This window comes from Aphelocoma coerulescens, chromosome 3 (genome assembly GCF_041296385.1).
Source record: "Aphelocoma coerulescens isolate FSJ_1873_10779 chromosome 3, UR_Acoe_1.0, whole genome shotgun sequence".
Taxonomy (NCBI): domain Eukaryota; kingdom Metazoa; phylum Chordata; class Aves; order Passeriformes; family Corvidae; genus Aphelocoma; species Aphelocoma coerulescens.
Window position 1 is genome coordinate 17,440,747 of NC_091016.1, and position 24,163 is coordinate 17,464,909.

Below are 24,163 nucleotides of genomic sequence, written 5' to 3' on the forward strand. Positions count from 1 at the left end.
TGAACTTAGGAAGAGGAATCATAAATGATGGAAGGGCAAAACTACTGACCAAATGGACAGTGCTATACAATGGTTTGGAGCACCATGTACCAGCAGTGAAGGAAAACTTCCCATCACACCTCAGCAAACGGTACCACCACTAATGTATGATTCTTTAAGCATTTGTCAAATAATAATGTTCATTTTAGCTGGATATGATGGCTCCAAACCACTGTTTCATGCATCCAGGGCTTGGAAAACAATGTGCAAAAAGAGGTGCCTGTCCTTCCAAGGCAGCTGGGCAGCCACTGTGGGCGGTGGGTGCAGCACGAAAGGCTCACAGCCTCTGTGAGCTGCCCAGGGAACACTGCCTGGCACCAGCACGTCCTGAGTCAAACCTAAAATATGAAACAAATGGTTTGAATTCTCTCTTGGAGGGTTGCTGTTCTGCACGGGTGCCAGCAGCAGCATTTCAGCCATTCTTGGCAGCAACTCGCTGCCAAAACAGAGACGCTGTCTTCCCCCACACCATGTGTGCGTGTTTTGGGGAATCTCGGGGGGAACTCATTGTTTGTGGTTTGGGCTGTGCAGAGGGCGTACATGGGTCCATGCCAGCAGTGACAGAACACGTGCTGTGGTTACCACCAGCAAATCAAGCTGCAAACGATCTGTTATCTACGATGTTCGAAGATGTAACAAGGTGACAACACGGGGTACAGATGTACCATAGTGAGATTTGCGCCATATTAGGTTTTCCTCTTTTTTTTTGTCTAAACTTAGAGAATTGATATGGATAGTTCTGGTTTTCACACGGGAAATACCAACTTTTTTAAACTGATGCGTACATGTGGCAATACGGGAGCCAGGGATGGCGCAGGTGTGAAGCCGATGAGGCGCCCAGTGAGGCAGAGATGCCTCTCCAGGGGGCAACGAGCTGGAGAGAGCGGGAGGGGAAGTTTCTCCACCCGCGACTGCCGGGACAGCGCGACTCGCGGCGGGCGCGGCGGGGCTGAGCAGTGGCGTGGCACCCGGTGCAGGGGAGGGATGACAGGCGGGGCCGGGATGTGCCGTGCCGGGATGTTCTGTGCCGGGGCGGGGCGGCGGCGGCGATGGCGGGGATGGCGGCGGCGCTGGCGAAGGAGCGGGCGGCGGCGGCGGGCGCGGGGCGGCACGACCGCGCTGTGCCCTACCTGGGGCAGCACTTCGGGGCGCTGCGCCAGGAGTGCCTGCAGGAGGGGCGGCTCTTCCAGGACCCCTCCTTCCCCGCCGGCCCCGCCGCCCTCGGCTACCGGGAGCTGGGGCCGCGCTCGCACAAGACGCAGGGCGTCGTCTGGCGCAGACCCACGGTAGGGCGGCGGGGGAGGGGGGCGGGGATCCCCGGTGGCATCGTTCCGCCGTGCCACCCGGCTGTTCGCCTTCCCCCACGCCGTAAATTTGGGTGGGTGGAATCCCGCGGGGGCGGCGGGTCGGGGCGCGGCTGCCGAGCGCGGTGCGAGCCCTCCCCGGCTGCAGAACCGCGGTGCGCCCGTTCCGTGCAGCCGCGGATGCTCAGAGCGCCGGAGGCTCCCCTTTGCTCCGGGGACAGGTTGGCAGCGCGGCGTGCTCTGCCTGGAAAACAAACAAAGCAGAAAAGCCGTTTTCCTTTCCATCCGGAGCGCTCCGTGTGGATAAATCTCTTTGGGTAGCGCTTGGGGCTGTCTCTTCCGATAACTCTTTCCCTCAGCAGAGCCGTGAGTCTACTGCCGAGCAGTTTATTCCCGAAGCAGCCCTGCCAGCCATGGGAGCCGTGGGGTCAGGTGGACTCCGGGGTGCCACCAGGCGCTTCTGGAAGACTTTGGCGTAGTCAGTGGTGGGGAGGTAATGGCAGAGCGGTGTGTGCACGTGTGTGAAAATGCAGTGCACCTCCTGACACGTCCTGTGAGGTGAGATGGCTGCACACGAGCTTTGGTCACCAGCTCCCGTTCTCACTGTGCTTGGTGTGTCTGGTGCCTGCACCCGTTCCTGCCCTGCTCCATCTCTGCGGTGTCCATCTGCTGTGGTCAATGGTTTGGTTAATTTGCTGCAAGTGGGGCCTTGTTCCTTGCCTTGGCTGCGGCTACGTGTAATGCAAGGCTTGTTTTGTTCCCAGGAGCTGTGTTCCAACCCCCAGTTCATAGCCGGCGGAGCCACCCGCACGGACATCTGCCAAGGGGCCTTAGGTAAGGTGGGGGCAGAAAGCTGAGTTTTCCACGCGGGTGCTGCCCCAGGACACCATGGTTTATACATGGCTGTAACTCACTCTCTAAATACTTCCTTTTGCATCTTACCACCTCTATTCACATCAAATCAGACCTTCCTCACCTTGCCTTGGCATTCTGCCAAGGTGGGGACTGTGTGAGCTGGGCCACTGAGCACAGCCTTTCTGTGTGCACACGCAGGGGTAACACACAGTGGTTTCCTGATGGCTGTTCTGATCACAGCCAGTTCCTTTCACGTTCACATCCATGTGCTTGAGAGCAGCCTGACTCATTTCTGCCTTTAACAGTCTGTTTGGAAGAACAGTTGTGTGCATAGCAGGACTTCTCTTTCCCCAGAGGGAGAGAGTGCTGCTGAGCAGGAGGAACCTCCTGAAACTTGGGGAGATGCTGTAGAGAGAAAAGAAGTTGTGTGGGGGACTTCCTGCTGGTCGCCAGCTCTCAAGGAAGACAAAACTGGGGTGTTTCAGGAGGGATGGGCCAGCCTTTGAGCCCTCTGCTTTTGCCATGGCTTCTGCTCCGTTTGTGCAATGGCAGCCCCTCGGCGGGGCTCCCGGGGGAGCTCTGGGACCTGCAGGGAAGTGCCAGGAGACAGTGGGGAACACATGGCTTAGCCTGGCTGTGAGTGCACAGCTATCCCAACCTGGGACCCTCTCTCCTGCCTTGCCTGACAGAAGGGGGTTTTAGGTGGAGGATGTCTGCAGAGATCTGAGGAGAAGAAATAAAGTGAAGTGGAAGCAGCAGGCTCCTGTTTATTCCATAGCTGTAGTGAGAGGGTTTTAGATTAGACAGCGTGGTTGAGGGAAAGCTCTCATGTAGGAAACACGACTAATTCAAGCTGTGCTGTGCTGAAGCAATGGTGTTGGCAAAGGAACCAAGTTCTGTTTGTTTGCTTTCAAATATTCACCACATTGCAACTTCTTAGTTTCTAGTCCCACTGCTGCTATTTGTGTGTTCATATCCAAAAATGTAACAGGCAGGGAAGCTTATATTTTGTGCTTATGTTTTCATTCAGAAGTTTTTTAGGTTAGTGCTTTGACAACCAGATTTGTCAGCCATTTGTGTAAAAACACCTGACAGTAAAAGTACTTAGATTATGAACTTGGTTTGTCTCATGCCCCAATATCATCAGTGGTGTGAGTTAGGCTCTGTTGTGCCTTGGGTTGTTGCCATGTCACCAGCTTCCTTCCTGTGCTCTCTCCACCCAATATCATGTCTCCCACTACGACTGTTTTGGCATGAAGCATGTCCTGGTGCTCAAACACACGTGCCAGACATCTGTTATCTCTTTTTATTGTGAAACTTTACTGTAAGAAGTTGTTCAAATTGAAATTAAAGTTTACTGTAATGCCATTTCAACATCTGGCATTTCTGTAGAGATGCTGGTTTCTGGAGTCACTTAGTTGCTTTCTGCCTTCTGCAGGCTTCCAGCTTTTCTATCCAGATGCTGTGGCAGCAAGAGCATGGGAATGAAAGATTTGAAATTTCATTTTCAAGTTGTGAAATTGCTGTTGCTAGTACCAAACTCTGTTTTAAATTGATAAAAGCACTTGCTGCCCTAGTGGTCTTTGGACCAGTCAGATGTTGTCATGGAGTTGTATGGTGTCACCAGAGGATATGAAGTGACTCACAGCTGGTATTGTTGTACCTCCTGACTCTCTTTGGATCAGAGGTTGTCAGTGTTCTTGTTTGTATCACCTTTTTCACCGTTACTAAGTACTGCAATGACTCTCCTGGCTGTCTTCTCATGAATCTGGATTTTGGTATTGTGTGACAGTTGATTAAAAATTAGATGCTTTTGATCTTACCTCTGTATAACCACTGAGTTCCTAAGAGCCTGTATGGGATCTCTGCTCTTTCACATAACAGGGCTGGCAGATGCATTCTTTTTTTTTTTTTTTTTTTTTCTTTTTGCCACTGCCTTATCTGATGCTAGCATTTGTATTGATAAATTTGCTCTAAGCTTCCATTTACTTGAACTTTGTATTTGCTTTGAATGTTCATGTCCCACCACGTTTTAGGATGTTACAGAGAAGACTGCACTGGAAGATGTCAGGTGCTTTTGGAAACCTGTACTTTTTATTATGCTGCTTTTTTTTCTATAGGAAGCTTTTTTAGTCTTATTTATCCCCCAAAAGGCTTGATCAAAAAACAACAGACCTGTGCCCATGGGGAATTTCATTGCTGTTGCTGAGCCCTCCAGAACATCTGGGAATACTGCAGGGACAGATGAGGCATCCAGAGCACATGGACCCATCACATCTGCATGGCAGCTTCTTGGCAGGGAATGTGTAACCAAACAGCTCAGCTAATGAGCAGAGTTTCTTTTAGTTCAGGAGTCTTTGGCCAGGTGCATAAATTTGTTTCATTGCTTTTGACCTGGACTATAAGAAACTGATGCTTATAAAGCATATCTGATCATCAGTGCAGAAAAGGTTGTTCCCTTGACAGTTCATTAGGTTCTCCAAAATTCTGCCCCTTTGGGATTTGGATTATCCTTTATTCTGGCCTTGTGAGGTTTTGTTTTGTTTTGTTTTTGTTTGTTGTTGTTGTTTTGTGGTTTTTTCCTTAGGAGAAACTTTCAGAGGCAAGTATTTAGAGTTAGTTTTGCAGCATCAGATCTGCAAAGTCAGTGATGGTATTTGGCTCCAAATGGCAGCACATGGGATGTGGTGACTCATTACAGCTGAGGGGAGGATCCAAAGCCAGAGAAGGCTGGTTCACCCTTAACCACCTTTTTTTTGGAGTGGATGTCACCATGGTATCACAACACTGGGGTGTAAACAGCACAGGATCTCCCAGGTGTCTCCTCCTTACATAAAAAATGTGTGAAATAATAACTAATTGGATAGGTTGAATTTAGAAAATCAGACCCATGGTGTTCTCATGCTGACAGCTACTCTACTGTCAGTGGGCTGCCACAGCCTTGTGTTTGTAACCAGAAAACTTCCTGGAGTGCCATTGTATTAATATAAATACATTCAGTGGTTGTTGATCTAAGACTGTTTTAAAATAATGATGAGTCTGTGGTTGGCAGAACCTACACTCTTCCTTTTACCCCATACTCTTACATGAGCTGTGCAGTGACCAGAGGAGCTGCCTTTTGCTTACAGCCCTTCAGGCATTTGATGGGTGTGTTTTGTTTGTCTTTTCTTTCCAGAATGGCTAATTTTAAGACCTTAAGGCTATTTATGCTTGCTTTGCAATTACTTTTTTTTTTTTTTCTAACATTCTTGTTACAGCTGGAGATTAGGTAAATGCAGAGATAGGTGTATGAAAATAAGTAAAACATTGAAAGCAGCAAAATGTAAGCATGACAGGACAAAAAATAGCATCTCTTGTTAATATGTGTTATAGATCAACTCACAGCCTGATAATATTCCCTTTTCTGATAACCTTGTTCTACCTACTGTTCTTTTACAAAAATTATTTGTGGTTAATGTAGCCTTGCTAAGACTCCTTTCAGATTCTAAGCAACCTGTCTGTCAGCCTCCCTTTGGACTTTCCTTCCCTATCAAAGGAAAATCACTGTCAAGAACCTTACAAAAGTACCGGTTCTGGAAGTTCAGACTATCTAGTAAAGACCCTGCTCAGGTTTTCTTAGTGCAGGCTAAAACTCCAGGTATAATCACCCAGTCTGTTCTCACCCAGGGTGTGAATTATCAGGTGTATTTTTAGTGATGGCTGTTCACAAAGGTAGAGGTGATATCCTGGCTGTTGAGCACCTTTAAGTGTGGAAACCAAAGGATGTCTTCCATATATGCTGCAGCTGCTTTTAAACCTCAAGACCCTGCCCAGAGTTGTCAGAGTTAAGATTTGTGTTTGAGTCCGAATTCTTGTTAGAAACCAGTATAAAGTTCAACTGAGAGATTTTACAACAGGCTGCAATTTCAGTCTGCCTTGATGAGACAGCTAGAAAGTAAAGGAAATTCTTTCTAAATTCTGCTTGTGGGCGTGGAGGTCCTCTGGGGGGAGTTTCTCCTTGAATTTCCATGCTTCTTATCTCCAGGGCATACATGACTGAAAGACGTGCTACAGCGTTAAATTGTGTGCTCATAATCTGGAGGCCTGATCAGCTTCTTGGCCAAGGCTTCCTGAGCTGCTGTGGCCGTGTTGAGTTATTCATTTGTTCTTCCTGTGCTGCTCTCTGCCTGCCCAGCCCCTGCCCTGGGTGTGGAATAGAAATGCTAATATTTCCTGGGAAGGATGGCACAGCAGCTGCCCTCTGAGCCAGACTCTTTCCTCCTGACCCTCTCTTTCCCAGCAAGCACCTTTGCAGTGCATGGTGGTACCTCTGGATGCAGCTCCCAGGGAAGAGGGTCTCAGCTCCTTGAAGGAGGCTGTAAGAGGAGTCACTACTTTGCAGGGTGAGATGGATGTGCTGTCACAGAGTAGGGAGGGGAAGTTCATCACTGCTTCATGTCTGTCACAGGAGAATAGCAAGGTGACTTTCCTGCTTAAAAACTTCTCTGAGAAGCTGATTTTTCCATTACAGTACAAGCAGCCAGAGGCAGGGCTGAAGGGAAAGTTTTATGTTTGGTTCTCCCCCTCCAGGTTGTGAAGCTGTAAAAGCACCTCAGGTTTTAAAATTATTCTGCAATTTCACCTCTTCCACCTTTCCTGAGATGTGAAAAGATGGGTGGGACAGATGTATTTCACGGAGCTGCTGCTGGGGGTCTGCTGTGCAAAGCAAGGGCAGCCTGGAGGGAGCTGCAGGTTGCCCATGTTCCTGCTGGTGCTGTCTGAGCAGTCATGGATTTGGGCCTGAGGGTGGACCTCTAGGCTGCTTTAGAGTTGACTCACCCTGAGACTTTCTCCCGTTTGGATCCCAGCTTCTCACCCATAAGCTTTTGAGCCTTTCCCATGGGAGAGACAGACTGCTGCTTTGCTGGCCTCTGGCTTGCTGACAGCTGGGACAGGTTCTCACATTGAACCTGCAATCCTGCAGGACTCTTGTGGGATCTCCTGTGTAATACCAGCTGCCCTCTGTTCACAAAGCAAGGGAAGAGCAGATCTGGTCGTGGTAACAAGGAGTTTTGTGTTGGGCTGTGGCACTCAGAGGATCATCTGGGTCTGTAAATCCCTGAGCGCCTCGCTGATGGGCTGCGGGAGGTTCGTGGCTGAGCAGAAAGGTCCCTGCTCTGGTAAAGTAAAACTGGGCTCTGAAAATAATTACAGAAAGTAGAGGTGTAATGTTTATAGAGCTGAGGTCTCTTCCTCCCTCTGCGTGGCAGGAGATGGTGTGGAAAAGCACTGTCCAGGCAGCCTGTGCTGCTGCAGTGTGGGTTGGCTCCATCCCAGGCAGGATGAAGAGGTGTGTGGGACTGGGAAACAGTGCCTGCCTTCAGGCCTTTCCTGGCTCTCTGGTGACTGTGCTGGGGATGAGACATGGGACTAAACAGGCCTCAAGCAAGGGCCTCCAGAGGTGTGTAAGGTGAAAGGAGCTCCTGTTTGGAGGGAGGCTGGCAAGAGACTTAAAGGGAGCTTGCCCACAGGACAGGTCTCTGGATAGCAAGGCAACATGTTTATTAAACATGGAGAAGGGAAGGAATGCAGCCTATGCTTGAGAAAACACTGTCCCTTTGAGGAGAAATTGCACCTCTAAGTACCTGTGTGTGCCCACAGGCTCTTTGCCTTTTCCCTATGCTGCTTCCTAACATCTAGGCATTCAATTGAATATTAAGTTTTCTTTCAAATAGTGCCAGAATGGGTGATAACTGTGGTGGTAGGTCAGAAAAAGCCTTCTTTTTTTTTTTTTCTTTTATGACTTTGGTCTTGAGAAAACACTTGCCTGCACCTGGAGGGCATTTGTGTTTATATATTTCATCTGTCTTAGAGATAAAGTGATGGGAGGGGACTGTTGGTTATAATGCACAATCCTGATGCAGTGCAAAAACTAAAGTTTGAATAATGAATGCTGTCTGGTTTGGGTTTTGTTTTCCTTTTCTTTTTACAGGGGACTGTTGGCTCTTGGCTGCCATTGCTTCTCTCACCCTGAATGAAGAAATTCTGGCCCGTGTTGTTCCCAAAGACCAGAGCTTCCAGGATAAATATGCAGGAATTTTCCACTTCCAGGTATGAGGAAAACAGCCTTTTCCCCTTAGTGCTATTGGGCAGGAGCCAGCGTGGCTGGCTAGGTATCCATATGTGATGTTTCCTGGCATGGCTTTGTGGGAAACAAAAAAAGAAAAAGGGAGACATTTAAGAAGGATGGTGGAAGGAACAAGGCCATTGATCAACGAGCTGGGAGCAGGGGCTGCCTCTGTGGTCCTTCCTCCCTGAGCAGAGCCAGCTGAGTATGTGCATCCCTAAACAGGGTGGGTGAAGCTGGCTGGGAGGGATTGCTTTTCCCCCTGGGAAATCAACATTCAAAGATAAACCTCCTGGTGATGGGAGTGCCCAGCACTGGGTGGTGATGGATGTCTGTGCTCTCTTTCCCTCAGTTCTGGCAGTATGGGGAGTGGGTGGACGTGGTGGTGGACGACAGGCTGCCCACCAAGAACGGGGAGCTGCTCTTCGTGCACTCGGCGGAGGGCAGCGAGTTCTGGAGCGCGCTGCTGGAGAAGGCCTACGCCAAGTGAGTCGGGCCAGGCTGCCACCCCACTCACATCCCTGCTTCCCCATAGCATCCCCAGCTGTGTGGATGCTGTGCATTTAAAGTGTTGGTGTACCTATTAGCCTTTGCAGCTTCTGGGGTGTCCCACAACGGCTCCTTTGGTATGGCTTTGTTGACAGATGCCTAAGACGAGGAGCTAAAAGCATTGGCTTTGTTGCTAGCCAAGAAAAGTAGCTCTTGCATCTTGTGGCGAGGCTGTTCCTGAAGCCTCCTGTCACCAGGGCCTGGGAAACTCCATTTCATGTGCTCTGTGCACCTCTGAGGGCTTGGCAGCTGCAGTGCTTCAGTATGCAAAGGTCTGTGTTCAGTGCTTATATCTGAATCTCCACGTTTGGGTTGGCCAGAGAGGAATTCTGTCCTCTAACTTTACTAATTTGAATTTACTCAAGAAATGTAGATCCGCTGAAAATCAGACCCGTAATTGTTAAAGGGATTTAAAGACTCTGGAACTAGAGAGGCAAATTGTTTGGTCTTAATTTTTTTTATATTGTTTTTTTCTTCAGATAGTGTTCATGATTCCTGTCATTGATATGACTGAACCTGCAAGCTGTATCCATGATCGTATAATATTTTATGCTGAGCTTTCCAAGTACACAGGTCTAAGAAGCAAGGCTTGAATAGAGGGACATGTTTGTAGCTGGTGTAATGCTCCTGAAAGCAGAAATGCTGTGACAGCTGGCACACTGAGTGCCTCTCCTGAAGGGAAGAGGAGAACAGGGACCCTGATGGTTGTGTGTGTGTGAGAAGAGAACAGGGAGCCTGATGGTTGTGTCTGTCCCCATTTTATGCAGGCTGAACGGATCGTATGAGTCCCTCTCTGGTGGTGCCACCACCGAAGGCTTCGAGGACTTCACCGGTGGCATTGCAGAATGGTTTGAGTTGCAGAAGCCACCCCCCAACCTCTTCAAAATCATTCAGAAGGCACTCCAGAAGGGCTCTCTCCTTGGCTGCTCCATTGATGTGAGTTAGCAGGTTCATTGCTGGGCTCTTGCTGTGCACACAGGCTGGGGGTGGACCTGTGCTGCACCTGCAGGAGCTGCACACAGGGTGCCAGTCCCCTCTGCCTGTGGTTCTCTGCTCTACCTTGTGCCTGGAGAATTTGACCCACAGTTGTGACCCAGTAGTGCTCTTTGTGGGGGTTAGGTTGAAACTAAACTTCATTAGTTCATGTAAAAAGCTCATTCCCTCCCTTGTGCTTCTTCCTTGAGACCTTTTGCTGTTTTGTAGGTTCGTGGTAATGAACCACACAGGGAACTCATTGGGGGTCCTGATGCACATTTGTGTCCCAAAGAAAGCCTTAGCTTGGCAGCAGGATGGCACAGGCTGAGTGGGTTTGGACAGAAAGCTGCTGCTAATGGCTCCTGCAGTCATGTGCTCAGAGGTGACAACATCCAGCCTTGCTGCAGCCTTTTTGTTGCACAAGTTGTACCTAAAATGTTCCAAAAAAACCTGGGTTCTGTTCTTGAAGTAGAGAGGCTCAGACTGTTGCCAGACCTTTAAAAGGTTTTATGGGAAGGTTTTGTCAGAAGTTGGACCTGCATGGGAAAGAAAAGAGGAGCTTTGGCCCTGCTTTCAAGGATTCAGCATTGCTTTTAGCCTCACTGAAAATGAGTCTAAGTATTTTTGTGGTAATCACCCTCCTCCCAAATGAGATTGCATCTTAGTTGTGTCTAAAGGAAAGGTAAATTGTTTACAGAAACTCCATTCATAATATAAATGTAAATATTTCCTCCCATTTTTCAAGTTAAATCAGAGTCCCAGGAGAGGGAAGCTTTGCAGCAGGAAAAGTGCTTGCTTCATGCCAGTATTTGACTTCATGGTATTTTTGAGGCCTGTTTTACTCATTTTCATTTAGATAAGAATCTGACATCTGGATTTTTGCCCCAGACTGATACAAATCCCTGGGGTGGGTGGGAGTGGAGAGTAAATACATTATGTTGTTGGTAAGTGCTGGCACTTTCTGTAGTGTAAATTAACTGTTGCTGAGCGTATCCTCTGAAAAAAATTCTTGTGAAATCTTTCCTTCTCTTTTGTAAGAGAAATATGGACACAGAGATTAAGCATTACATGGAGAGTGTGCTGTGGGGCAGTAATAGGCCATGAATTGACAGCAGGAATCCTGCCTGCTCGATCCAGTCCTCTCTGTTTTAGTTTCAGATATGCTTGTTTAGAGATCACACACTTCGGAAGGGGTGGGAAGACAGTGACAGCCATATGTTTCATAGGTGGTTAAACATTCACTGTCTGGCAAGAAGTGACTTTTCTCTGTGGTGTTTAAAGGCCAGACTGCCCAAGCAGTGGCTGTGAGAAACTGAGAGGGGGATGTGCCTTCAGGTACCAGTGGCATCCAAAGTCCAGCCTGTTCCCTTGCTGCCCTGCAGGGCAGGTCCTAGGGTGGCAGTGCTGGGGAGAGGGAGGGGAACCTCCCACCCTGCTGTGGAGTTGAAGGGGGTTTTTGACCCTGAAACTTGCTGGACCTGGGTGTGATCCCAGTGTAGCCTTAGGCCAGTCACTCCCTGTTTTTCTCCTGGTCCCTTGAGAATATGGAGTTTATTGTGTGAATCCCCTTCTGAGATGCACAAGAGTCGCTGCACCACACCAAGTGTTTTGGAGCCAGGAGGGAGCTTTGCTTCAGTGCTGGGCTTCTGCTTTGTACCCCGTGCCACAAACAGGGTCCCTGGGCCTCCAGCACCACCCCGTGTGCTGCTGTCCCCTCTCCCTGCTCTGTCACACTTGTTGCTTTTGTGCAACAGCTAAACCACTCCTGCTGTCTCCCAGTGAGATGAAAGCTCTGTTGGAGGGGGAAACTTTGTTCTTTGGGATCCCTTGCCCATGGGAAGTTGCAATCACTGATGTTCTTTGCTCCTCCAGATCACCAGTGCAGCAGAAACAGAGGCAGTCACCTCCCAGAAGCTGGTGAAGGGACACGCGTACTCGGTCACCGGGGCAGAGGAGGTACGTGTGCCACCCCATTAGGGTGCAGCAGGTCCTGTGTGTGGCAACCACCAACCCATCTTCAGCACTGCCAATTCTCGTGTGTCACCCATTTTGCTTAATTGGGTTTTGAGTGTCTTCTTTCTGAAGGAATGCATAATTAGTTGGTATGTTTTGAATAAACTTCATAATTCGCCTTCTTGGGTATTTGACCAAAAAACCCCCTATTATTCCACAAGCTTGGCTATTTCCCACTGAACAGGGTGGTGGGCAGCTCTGTGCAGAGGGCACACTACCCTCTGCTGGTGACCAGGCCCTTCATTGCGGTTCTGTTCAGCAGCCCACACTTTACCTTAAACACACAGCAAGATATGTCCCAAGCAAGGAAAACAAATATTATTGTCCCTGAAGTGCCTGCTGAACTGCACCTGGAAGCAGGGCATGGTATTCAAATACAAGGAGCCTGCCCAAGAGCGGGTAACTGGTGAAGGCAAGACAAAACAAGGGAAGCAGGTCATGGCATCCTTCCATGTGTGCAGTGGATTTTCAGTTAGCTCACTGATAATTGTTTCTGAAATAATTTTTGAAAGTTGAGGATGAGGTGTAGGGAGCGGCTGACACGCTGTGCTGGTTTGTGGGTGTGCATTTGGTCTTCCTCTCACAGCAAAAGCAGGGAAGAGGGAGTTTGTTCACCTTAATTCACAAGTAGGCATGGCTTAGGCTGTTCCTTTGGAGATCTGTGCAGACTTTGTGAGGTTGGTTCATCTGGGTGTCATCTCTGGACTCTGCTGCTGCTGCTGCTCCTCAGTTTTCTTGGCTTCAGGCTCCAGAGGTGCACCAGCTGCTGCCTCAAGTGCTATGTTTCCCAGAAATAGTGGGTGTGTTCCCACTGAAGTTCTCAGCTTGGCCTGTGCTTGCGTTGGCCTCTGTGTGTGTGCAGAGACCAGCAGATGACAAGGGGAGGGTCTGAGGCTGCTGCACTGCGGGGCATTGGTGTGGTCAGAGGGGTCCTGAGGCCAGTCTGAGTGTCCTGTCTGTTGTAACAGGCTCATCTTATGTATAAGCAGGGGGGTAAAAAGGCATTTGAATGTGAAGAGGCAGTTTATACCTAAGTGATGCTTTTTGGCTGTCCTGTAGCAGTTTTACATTCCCTTTGCTTGCAGTCCTATCAGAGGTGATTTTTTAGCAGCACAAATCAGGCATCTTGGTTTTTATGAGCTTTGGTTTGTGCATGCTGTGAAACTTCTCTGGACAAGCCTGGCTGTGTGGAGCTCACTCAGAAGCAGCTGGACTTCTGTCTTTTGGACCAGATGTGCACATTGTCACACCTAGCACCGAGATACTTGCTCTATCATGTTTTTGATTACTGTAGAAGATGAGGGAGGGAGTGTGGTGCTGAGTCTCTGGGTAGCTCTCCATAAGCTTCTGATCCCATCAGGTGAACTTCCGAGGAACAGTGCAGAAGCTGATTAGAATCCGAAATCCCTGGGGGGAAGTGGAGTGGACTGGGAAATGGAATGACAAGTGAGTCAATGGCTTACATGTTGCCAGCAGTGTTTCTGATCTTGTCTGTCTGTTCCCTACCTGAAATTCCTCTGTAAGTCGTGTCTGGGGGTGATGTTCACATGGAACTGTTTCAGAGAGAAGCCTCCCATCACCATCATCTCCATCATTGCCATCACAGTATGTGGTACCTTCCATGCAAATCCCTGCCTTTGTGTAAGATGCAGTGATTTGGCTGGTGAATCCTAGAAAGCTCCCTGTAGTTTCTGCTTATTTAACAGCCTGGATTCAGTGGTGAGCTTCTGAAAACTCACTTTCTGAAGGGCTTTAAAAATCCCATTTCTGTTGCTAGCCATGAAAGCTGGAGTTTACTCACTTCTGTGGCTGGGCAGTTTTTATCCTGACTCTTCCTTTTTCTGATACAGAGCTCTGTCTCAGTCCAGGCATTAGCACTTTCTGAAAATAACACTCTGCTTCTCATCCTTACCTTGGATATTTGAGAAGTGAGGTATCTTATATGCCAGGTCCATCTATTTTTAATTCTGCAGCGGTTTGAGAATTCTGGAGCTGCTAAAAGTTAGGTCTTGTGCCAGACCAGCTGCATTAGGGTTTCACCTTTCCCATATGCTGTAGTTGATGTGGGGTTCTCTTCTAGCTGCCCAAACTGGAGTGGTGTTGACCCTGAGGTGCGGGAGTGACTGACCAGGAGACACGAAGATGGGGAATTTTGGTAAGTGTCACTGAGTTCCCTTTCTGGCAGAAGGGAATGTCACCTGCTCTGCTTTTTTCTTACAAAGTGACCTCTCCCACTTTGCCCTCCAAGATGAGTGTGCAAATTCACCCCAAATCCTAGTGCTAAATCCCAGTGACAGGGAGGGAGGATGGACAAGGTGGTGGTATGGAAAACCTGTCCCTCCGGAGGAGACATTGCCAGTGGCATTGCCTCCCACAGGATGGCGTTCAACGACTTCCTGAGGCATTACTCCCGCCTGGAGATCTGCAACCTGACTCCAGACACCCTGGCAAGTGACAGGTACAAAAAGTGGAGCCTGCTGAAGCTGGATGGAAACTGGAGGCGAGGAGCCACTGCAGGGGGCTGCAGGAACTACCCAAGTAAGGAAAACTGGAGAAACTTTTTACTTGTCCACTTGTACTTTCTCTGGGAGCTTCCAGGAGATGGTTTGGGATGGCTTGTGGGATATCTAGACCTAATCTCCAAAAAGTGCAGGTGTCTGGGAAATGTGGCTCCCTGATGAGGGTCAGTTGTGGTTGTAAGGGCTGGGGTGGGGGTGGGCAGGGCAGTGCCTTGGTTTTCCTTTCTCACTGTTGATTTTGGCAGTCAGAGCCACATCTGTCCTAGCTGACGTGTTTCTGTATCATCATGGTTGCTGTCAAAGAAGCCTCTGAGCAGTTTGCATAAATCCACTTCCCAGACACTTTCTGGACGAATCCACAGTATTTAATCAAGCTGGAGGAAGAGGACGAGGACCCCGATGATCCTGAGGGGGGCTGCACTTTCCTCATCGGGCTGATCCAGAAGCACCGTCGGAAGCAGCGCAAGATGGGGGAGGACATGCACACCATTGGCTTTGCCATTTATGAGGCAAGGAAGGCTGTACAGGGATGTGGGAGGAAAAGGGAAAATCATTCCCTCTGTAAATGGGGTAGTGCAGTTCTCATGCTGGGCTTTCCATCAGAACTCAGACGGGTCGAGTCGGATGGCAGCTGCAGCAAGGAAGCTGTAAAGAAACAAAAAGCTGCATTATGGTCTTGCTCAGCCCCTGCCTTCTCTCCTGGTGGTGGAGAGGTCAGAGGGGCAGGAGTGTGAAAGAGGAGGTGGAAGAAATAGTAGAGAAATTGAGCCTTCAATAAAGTCATGGTGGGCTGCAGGGAGGAGTTTCAGCAGGAAGCCACAACCAGCCGGGCTGTGGCTGTGCCCACACTGCCCCAGGTGAGCCTCAGCTGCCTCTGGGATGGAGCTGGGAGCTGAGCCAGCACTCAGCCCTGGGTGATGTGGGCTTAACACTCACCTTCCTGCAAGCCAAGTCTTTTTTTCTTTTTTTTTTTTTCCCCAAGAACGTGGATGTCCTTGCTAACTAATGGTGAAAAGAAGTAGCCCTGGAAATGCCCTTCAACAAGCAAATGACTCTCTCCTTTTCTCCTTGCAGGTGCCCCCAGAGGTATGTGACATGAGTTGGTGGTCGAGGTGCAGAGTTGGGGCTCCGTGGCTGGTGGGAAGAAGAGGTTCAGAGGATCCTACTTCACTGCAGGACCACTTGACTGCACAGAGCCTGAAGTTAGAGGCTGTTTATTCTGGAAGGGGCCTTGAGCCCGCCTTGCACTTTCAGAGTGTCTTGGATTGGGATAGGAGTGTTCAGTGCTGCAGAAACTCCCCAAAGCAGCTCTTCCATGGCTCTTGTCCCAGCCCAGCCCCACACTTGCTCCCCCAGAGCACAGCTGCTTTCCCCAGGTTTGCACAGAGTTCGTGTTTGATACTTGAATAATATTCCAAGGAGGTGTTTCTATTCATTTCCCTAAGCACCACCCCTTTTGGTTTCTCTCTGTTTCTGCCTGCAGGCAGCTAACAGTACACCCTGGGGGTCACAGAGGGGTGGCAATGCAGCGATGCCTCTGAGCTGTTGCTCCTCAGAGGAAGGACTGAAGCTGAGCAAAACCCCTGGGTAACCCCATTACTGGGTTTGGTCCCTGTGGGGGTCTGTGTGAAGCAGCCAGGGCACCCCAAGGCTCCTGAGGCTGTGCCCAAACCAGTGGCTTCTATGTAAAGTATGGTTTCATCAGGAAAGGAAAGGGTGCTACTGGTTAATTAAATTTCTTATGTAGCTTTTAAATGCCTTAGCAGTGCTCTGTCACTCACCCTAGTGGTCCAAATACCTTATTTCCATAAGAAAAATTACTTTGTCTACAGTCCCCATGACTCTTCTTTCCCCCAGAAGGTGGAATTTTATCTCCCACTACGCAGCAGATCTGACAGGTTTTAAAAATTCTTTCTTCATTCTTAAAAATCTGTGAGGACAGGAAGGAGGAGGTTTCTGAAAGATGCACATTCCTGAAGTTGGCTTCTGGAGGTGAAACAGCCCACCTGTAAGACCCTGCAAAAAGAGTTCATTCTGGAAGATCACAGAATCATGGAATGGTTTGGGTTGGAAGGGGCCTTAAACATCATCCAGTTCCAACCCCCTGCCATGGGCAGGGACACCTTCCACTAGATGTTACACTCCAAATTTGATTTTATTTTCTTATTTTTTTCTGTTTTATTCTTGGAACCCTCCATGAGCAGGCTCTGCTCTAAGGCAGCCTGACCTCAGAGGCAGAGCTGGGCTGCAGATGGCACCAGCTCTGGGACCAGAGGAACATGGTTCATGTGCCAACTCAATTTAAAGAAAAATTCTTCTTTCAGGGAAGAATTTGCCCAATGTCTTCAGACACTCATCATCATCTGCAAAGCAAAACATGACCTGAATGATTTATTGCAATGATCTGCAAAATACATTTGCAGCCACATCTAAGGAGTTCCACCCCCTTTCTCTTCTTTTTCAGTTCTGTCAAACTGACATCTTGTTTCTTTCATTTTCTCCATACATCTGTGATATTTGTAATTTGTAAATGTGAACACATGCAGACTTCAGGGGGTTTTTTTAACCTTTCTTTGCTTTTCCTAAGTTTTCTGGACAGACAAATATTCATCTGAGCAAAAACTTCTTCCTGACCAACAAAGCCCGGGAAAAATCCAACACCTTCATCAACCTGCGGGAGGTGCTGAACCGGTTCAAGCTCCCTGCAGGAGAATACATCATCGTGCCCTCCACCTTCGAGCCCAACAAGAATGGGGACTTCTGCCTCAGAGTCTTCTCTGAAAAAAATGCAAACTCCACGTAGGTAGCTTTTGGTGACCATGTAACAGCAGTGTGGGCTCATGGGGGAGATTATTGTTATTTATTTTGGTTTTGTTATCCCTGTCGTTTTTGAATTAAAATTAAAAGACTTAGACACGTTGCATCTTGAAGAGCAGCTGGGCTAAAGCCTCAGGAAGGAGTGTGGGGTCTTTTGTATTGGGTTCCCCTGATTCAAAGTAAGCAAAAACCTTCCTCTCTCCTGTAATATTCTGCTGCATATTCCTGCAGCAGTGAGAAACCCAGGATGTTTGTTGTGTGAGGACACATCCAGGTTTTGATGGGCCCTTAGGACTGCTTGGGCACCACCTGTAGGTCTGGTGCTCCCTCAGCACCTGGGGGACAGCATGAAACACATCAGAATTACTTTAGGGCTCTTTTTTGCTGTTTTAAAGAGAAAAAAGAAAAAAAAGACATGATTAGACAAAGTTTGATTTGCACCCAGGAACTTGGTCCTGTGCTAAGTAGTCAGTGACCCCAAAGAGTTATGTGAGCCCCAAAATCCTCTCTGTGGCTCTGCAGGACATTGCACAGTTTGTGCACAGCTGGCAAAATTCTGCTTTCCCTGTGATATGCAGTGTCTTAATCCAGTAACTTTTGAATGCTCATTGTCATTCCCACATTTTAAAGAATCTCTCTTGAACTGAAGCTTGAAGGAAAAGCATCATAAAAGTGACTTGTTTTGATTTTAATATTGATTTCTTTCTCTTTCTAGGGTGATAGATGATGAAATTGAGGGCAATTATGATGAGGTATATCAAATTAAATGTTTTAAATGGATATAATTTTGTTGTAAGTAAGGGGGGGGTTGGAGTGCTTGTTCCCTAGGCAGGGTGATGTTTTCTGTAGGAATTATCAAGAAATGTTGTCCCACTTTGGGAAAAGATCTTTCAATATCCATAGCTGGATGTCAAGCAAATGGAAGTATCATCAGGAACATACTGGAAACAAGTGATGTTCTTTATCCAGAGCTTGCACTTCCTAGGCAGAGGTACACTCAGGTACATTTTGAAGTGTTAACTGGAGTTGCAGGAAATTCCCTTTGCTCTCCAGGAATCCAGGAGTGCAGCTTTCAGCAGTAGGGGTGTTTCTGCACGTGATGCTGTTTCCAGGAGTAACTAGTGGCTCACCATATATTTAGTCTTGCTGGAGCTGGGGATGCTTTGCCTACTAATGCAGCCTACCCCATCTGTGGTGGGGTTTTTTTCCAGCATTTGCAATGCCAGCAGTCTGAGGTGCCCCTGAAAATAAAACTGAATAAAATCATAGTAAAAACCACTTTGTACCTACAACCCTGCCATTTAAAATTTTTTACTAGGGGCAAGGAATGCATTAAATCTTTCTCAGGCAGAAACTTTCCTCCTTTTGACCTTCTCTGCTTCTGTCTTTTAGACTGAGATCAGTGAAGATGACATCGAACCCAGCTTTAAAAAGCTTTTTGGGCAGCTAGCAGGAAATGTGAGTGGTTTTTTGGTAGTGGCTTACTGGATGAGTGGGTAAGAGAGATGCCTCCCCCAGGACAGAGTTTAGTCCTTGTGCTGAGCCAGCTCTCAAGTGTGAGCACAATTGTGTATCCCATAATCTGTGCAGCTGCCCATCTGCTTCCACAACGGATTTGTGAGTGCTCCTGGTGAACAATCTCTGCTCCTTTTGAGCTGTGGGCTCGACATTTATCTCTGCAGGGCCTGGATTCTGTCCTTGGGCAGAGCACATGGCTGGGCTGTGCCTTCTCCCCAGGCTGCTCTTGCCTCGGGCACACCTTGCAGCTGGATATGCTGACCTCTGGGAATTGGTGGTGCTCCTGGGAAAGGGAGGTGGGGAGAGCTTCCCACTTGCTTCCATTCAAGGGAACTGAACTCGAAGGGATGTTTGAAATTGGCCAACTTGCCCAAAGGAATCAGAGGCTGCAGATGGTGGCTGCAGCTCACGGTGGAAAACTTGTTTTCCTCTTTTCCACAGGACGCAGAGATCTCCGCCTTCGAACTGCGCAGCATCTTGAATAAAATCCTGGCTAGACGTAAGTGCCTTCCTCCAACAGCAGCTTCAGATGGCCACCAGCAGGTTTCCAGCATCACCATGGGAGCACAGAGGGCACCACTGACCTGGGCAGGGTCAGAGCCTGGGCTCTGCCCCAGACCTGCTCTCCATATGGCCACTGCCATGTGCTCCCTCTGCTGCTTCAAGGGCCTGCAGAGATGCTGGGGCTGTGCCAGCCCAGAAGGTGTTTCACAAGATGTGTGCTTTGGCAGGGTACAGATGGGTGGTTTTTATCCCAGCATCTGCCACTGGGAATTTGCTGCCAGGAAGATGGATGGATTTGAATAATCCTTGATAATAATCAGGAGAGGTATTGCTGCTGTTTAAGTATTGAATCACTCAGGAGTGGTTCAGGCAGTAGCCCAGCCAGTGGTCTGGGGTGTCCCTAAGGAGGAGGAGAAACTTTGAAACTCTGAGCTTCTTGTTCTGTGAAGAGATTCCTAGCTTGGCTCTGCTTTATTTTCCTTCCCATTAAACAGTGCTCAAGAAACAAGTGCTTGGAGAAATAAGTGTCTCTTTAATTTCCGAAGTGCACTCCTATGCAGATGGTCAGGACTGTGGTGTTTGTCTGTGTGCAGCAGCCAGTTATCAGCAAGGGGGTGTTGCTGGCTACCAAACTTGGCTTCATGTTCAGCCCTTGCATGAAGGCACCTCCTGCCAACCTCCATAAGCTGCAAGTCCGCGCTGTCCACAGAAGCCCACTTTGCAGGCAGAAAGTAAGGGCAGGAAAGCTTTTCTCCCTGTCTCTTGCTGCTGTAGCACACCTCCAAACCAGACTAACCAGGCTGCTTGCCTGGGGACACATCCCAGCTCACTTGCACCCAAACCTTTTTTGTCAGCTCAAAGGAAGCCACCGATGGAAGCACATAAAGGCTGGGGTGGATACACTGGTTCAGAGAGCTCATGAGCTATTTAGGAAGGTGCTGTGGTACAGCATGCAGTGATAATCCTGTCTTTTGCTTTTTCTTTACAGGCCAAGATATTAAATCTGATGGCTTTAGTATTGAGACATGCAAAATAATGGTTGACCTGTTGGATGTATCCTTTAAGGCTCTTCCTAGATGATATTCCCCTTCCTGTGCTGAAGCAGGCGAGCTGCCTTTGCTCCCTGGTGGATCTATCCTGAGGTGGAGAAGCTGGTCTTACCCTGATTCCCCTGAAAAAGCCAGTCCCTTGCTATTACTGTTCACCATGACACATGCATTATTCCAGGCAATGGGAAAATCCACTGTCAAACAAGACAGTCTGCCTGGAAGCCTTGCCAGCTGTTGGGTGGTCTGGTTTAGCTGGGGACAAAGTGATGTTTGTGCTGGAAAAGGTGAGGTGAGGATGGCCTTGGCTTAGGGTTGTTTCACCTCTCTGTTATCTGGCTGGAGTTGGCAAGAGCATCACAAAGCCATGGGAACTTAGCAAATGGAAAATGAGGGAAGCAAATGCAGTGTTTTGTTTTGACATGCTGTACAGGAAGCAACGAGTACGCAGGATTTTAGGAGCTTTTATTCCTAAGAATACAGGAAAAAGTGTAGGATGAAGGATCAGGTCTAAAAATAGTTGTGTTCAGCTTCTCTGTGCAGTGGGAGTTGAATTGCAGAGTTGGAAAAAGGGAAAATTACCAACACAAGATGATACTCTTCTATAATTTGGTGTAAAATACAGGAGTCCATAGGGACTCCTTGGCAGGTTTTGGGAGCAAGGCTGTGACCAGGTTCTTTTGTTAGAGCTGTTTGCTCGAGAGCTGAAATTCTCCAAATAGCAGGCTTGGCTGTGGCTTTTCCTGTTTATAATCCAGACCTGGGACTTGTGCTCCAGTAACTGCAGGTGTTGAACCCACAGCACAGGACAAAATGGCATCATCCTGGCTGGTTTATACTTGTAGTGAAAAGACAGAGACCTGCAGTGGGGGTGCAGAAAGAGCTTTCGAACTGGTCATGGTTTAAATTAATGATCTTAATGATGTAGAAAGAAACCTTGGACACCAATGGTGTATTCAACAGGATGAGTCCTGGAGAGAGGACGAGTCCTTCAGAGAGGACTCGAATCCCTTTTCTGTTTGAAGTTTTTTTTAAGTCACAACTGCCCATGCAAGTAAACCCAGCAGAGGGAGAGGAAACCTCTTTTTCTTCCCTCTGAGTAAATTTCCTTAACTCAGAGAAGAATGATGGGAGCGGCAAACTGGGGCTGAAGGAGTTCCACACCCTCTGGACAAAGATTCAGAAGTACCAGGTAAGGCACAACCTCTTTGGGAGAACAATCCCCATGTACAAGGGGCTACAGACTGATTCATACCATACAATGTGCACAGTCACCTTCCCCAGAGCAGGGTCTGTGTGCCCTCAGCCCCCCAGGTTTTGTCTTTATGTGCTCTGGCTGCTGCATTAAAAAAACCCTTACTTTTTAAAGCTGCTTCTAGAAGAAATGGATGTAAGTAGCAAGTCCTTCAGACCAATGTTGCAAAGTGCTTTAAGTAACATGCAGGCTGCATTTCAAAATGTTTCACTTCTGCCAGAAGCCAAACCACGCTCTGGAAATGATTGTCAAGGTTTCACTTTGGGCTTTGTGTTTTGCAGAAAATTTACAGGGAAATTGATGTGGATCGATCAGGTACCATGAACTCGTATGAGATGAGGAGGGCACTGGAAACAGCAGGTATTTCTATCTATCTGTCTCTTTATAGGGTTACATCAGTTTCAGGCAGGGTTCAGAGATGCTCACTAGTCTGCTGTGTAGCACTGGTAAGCTGAAAAATGCTGTGTTCCCAGACTTGGAGGCCTCTGCTTGATCCGGATGCTCAGCCTGGGCTCTTGTCCTGCCATGCAGGCACGCACACTAAGAGCATCTCAAAGGAGTGCCAGGTTTGCAGTTATTTTCTTGAGTGACCAGCTTTTGGAGAAGCACAAATAACTGCAGCAATATGGTCTCTCAGCAGCATAATGCTGTCTTCCAGTGAGTGCCTCTGGGTATAGAGTTTGGCATGAACCAATAACTGGGATACTGTGACCACAGGAATAGAATTGGCTTCACCAAGGGTTGATGTTCTCAGGAATGTTAAGAGCCAATTTGCTGCTGCAACCACTGAAGGGCAAATCTGAGTTAGGACAGTGAGGGGCTATCCCAGAGCCATACAATTCCAAATTAACTTACTGAATTGTGGGCACTCTGGAGCCTTCCCCCCTCCTGCCACCATGGAAGATGAGGCATTTCATTTTGTACCAGTGTTTGCTCTTTGGAAATAGTGTTTTAAATCCTTGGATTGCATTTTCAGGGTTCAAACTGAACTGCCAGCTACACCAGGTCATCGTGGCTCGTTTTGCTGATGAGCAGCTCGTCATTGACTTTGATAACTTCGTGCGGTGTTTGATTCGGCTCGAAACCCTGTTCAGTGAGTACAGGCTTAGCAACCAGACAGGCTCTGCTGCCTTGTGAGTGCAGCAGGGTAACTGTCCAGGCAGAACTGTCCAGAAGCCCAGGGTAAGGTATTAAGACAAATGAAAATCTGAGATACTAATCTGGCACCCTACTCTGCATGCTTGTCCTAGATCTACGAATTAGTCTTTTAGGCCAGGCTGCTGCACCACAGCCAGTCTTCCCTGCAAACAACTCTCTGTTGAGTAAAAAATACTAGACAACAATTAAAAAGGTTCAGTCTTGCTCCTGCACAATGACTTTAGAGTGGTCTTTCTGATTTGGGGTGTAGGCCATTGTCAAGTTTCAGATTCTAGGACTTAAATAAATTCCTTATTGATCCTGAAGCACAAGGACAGGGAAGACTTTGAAATTAGTTCCTATATTCACCCTTGTCTGTCATCTCTCTCCCACCACAGAAATGTTTAGAAAACTGGATACCGAGAAAAGTGGGACAATAGAATTGAACCTTGTTAATGTAAGTTCATTTAGCTTTAAAACCTTTGTTTCCATCTTTTGGGGAAAAGTGGGGGGGGGAATGCAGAGTCTGTTCTGCTCCATTCTGACTGAGGATGGCTGGTTATAAGAATTCACATTTGTGCTGGATTTATCTACCTTGTGTAGTTATAAGCAGCCTTAAGAAAGGTTACCTTTTAAAAATGTACCTACATCACAACAAGGTTACTTACACCAGAAGCCCTTTATCCCTTTACTGGCAGTAATTTTGGCTTCTTCCCTGCTTTTTCTGTCAACAGAGCAAAATGCAGGTACAGTTGTATAGGCAAGACTTACGGTCTTGCTCCTGTCTGCTTCTTTGTGCCCCATGTGTGCCCTGTAGAAAGGGCTAAGTTTAGAGAAAAGCACCCTCCTACAGATGTTTGACTTGCTTAGTACCTGAACATAACTTATTTCTGCACCTAAGAATCCCAAAACTCTGATTTAAGTGAGATTTAAATTTAAATCACTTGGGAAAGATCCTAAAATTACTTCTGTAACAAGAGGCTGACTTTATGCTAGAAATGGGAATATGCATGCTTGCTACAGGTCTTTTTACTAAATTTAACCTTGTTTTCCTCTCTCTGTTGTTACAGTGGCTGTGTTTTACTGTCATTTGAGGCACTGGCAGCAGCTTGAGACCTCAACAAGAGCATGATCAGGTGAAGATAATCAAGCTACATACAAGTAATATCCTAACATGAATGTGCCTTAACTTACACATAGCAGATTTTGCAATTGTGTGCAAAAAGAAAAGCATTCTACTTCAACAGATGAATCTGCAACCTCATTTCTATGTCTGGCAGTCTGTGCCTACTGTCATATAGCCTCTAGACAAAGGCTTTATTTTAGTATGAATCCTCAGTGCAAGTTCTGAAAATACTGCTTTGCTAATATCTTTGTATTAAAGATGTTTTACAGGACTTCAGGTAGAAAAGCTCATTATAGCTTGACAATCCAGTTTAAGAAAGGGCTGCCTTGAACAACATCCTGCATCTCTGAAATTAGGAAAGAGATAGTATTGCATATCTACACACTTGTATTCAGAGATA

General features: G+C 47.7%; 1 protein-coding gene across 1 annotated transcript; it reads left to right on the plus strand.

Moving 5' to 3' along the window:
- Positions 1 to 1,088: 1,088 nt before the first annotated feature.
- On the plus strand, positions 1,089 to 24,034 carry CAPN2 (calpain 2). The gene is given in 21 exon segments (XM_069009251.1): positions 1,089 to 1,325; positions 2,108 to 2,177; positions 8,170 to 8,288; positions 8,657 to 8,790; positions 9,621 to 9,789; positions 11,701 to 11,784; positions 13,202 to 13,287; positions 13,922 to 13,996; positions 14,219 to 14,379; positions 14,700 to 14,869; positions 15,435 to 15,446; positions 16,948 to 17,159; positions 17,893 to 17,929; positions 18,570 to 18,635; positions 19,137 to 19,194; positions 20,188 to 20,252; positions 21,369 to 21,437; positions 21,782 to 21,860; positions 22,477 to 22,593; positions 23,036 to 23,094; positions 23,708 to 24,034. Coding segments are annotated over 21 exon segments (2,103 nt in total). The 3' UTR covers positions 23,732 to 24,034.
- Positions 24,035 to 24,163: the final 129 nt, after the last annotated feature.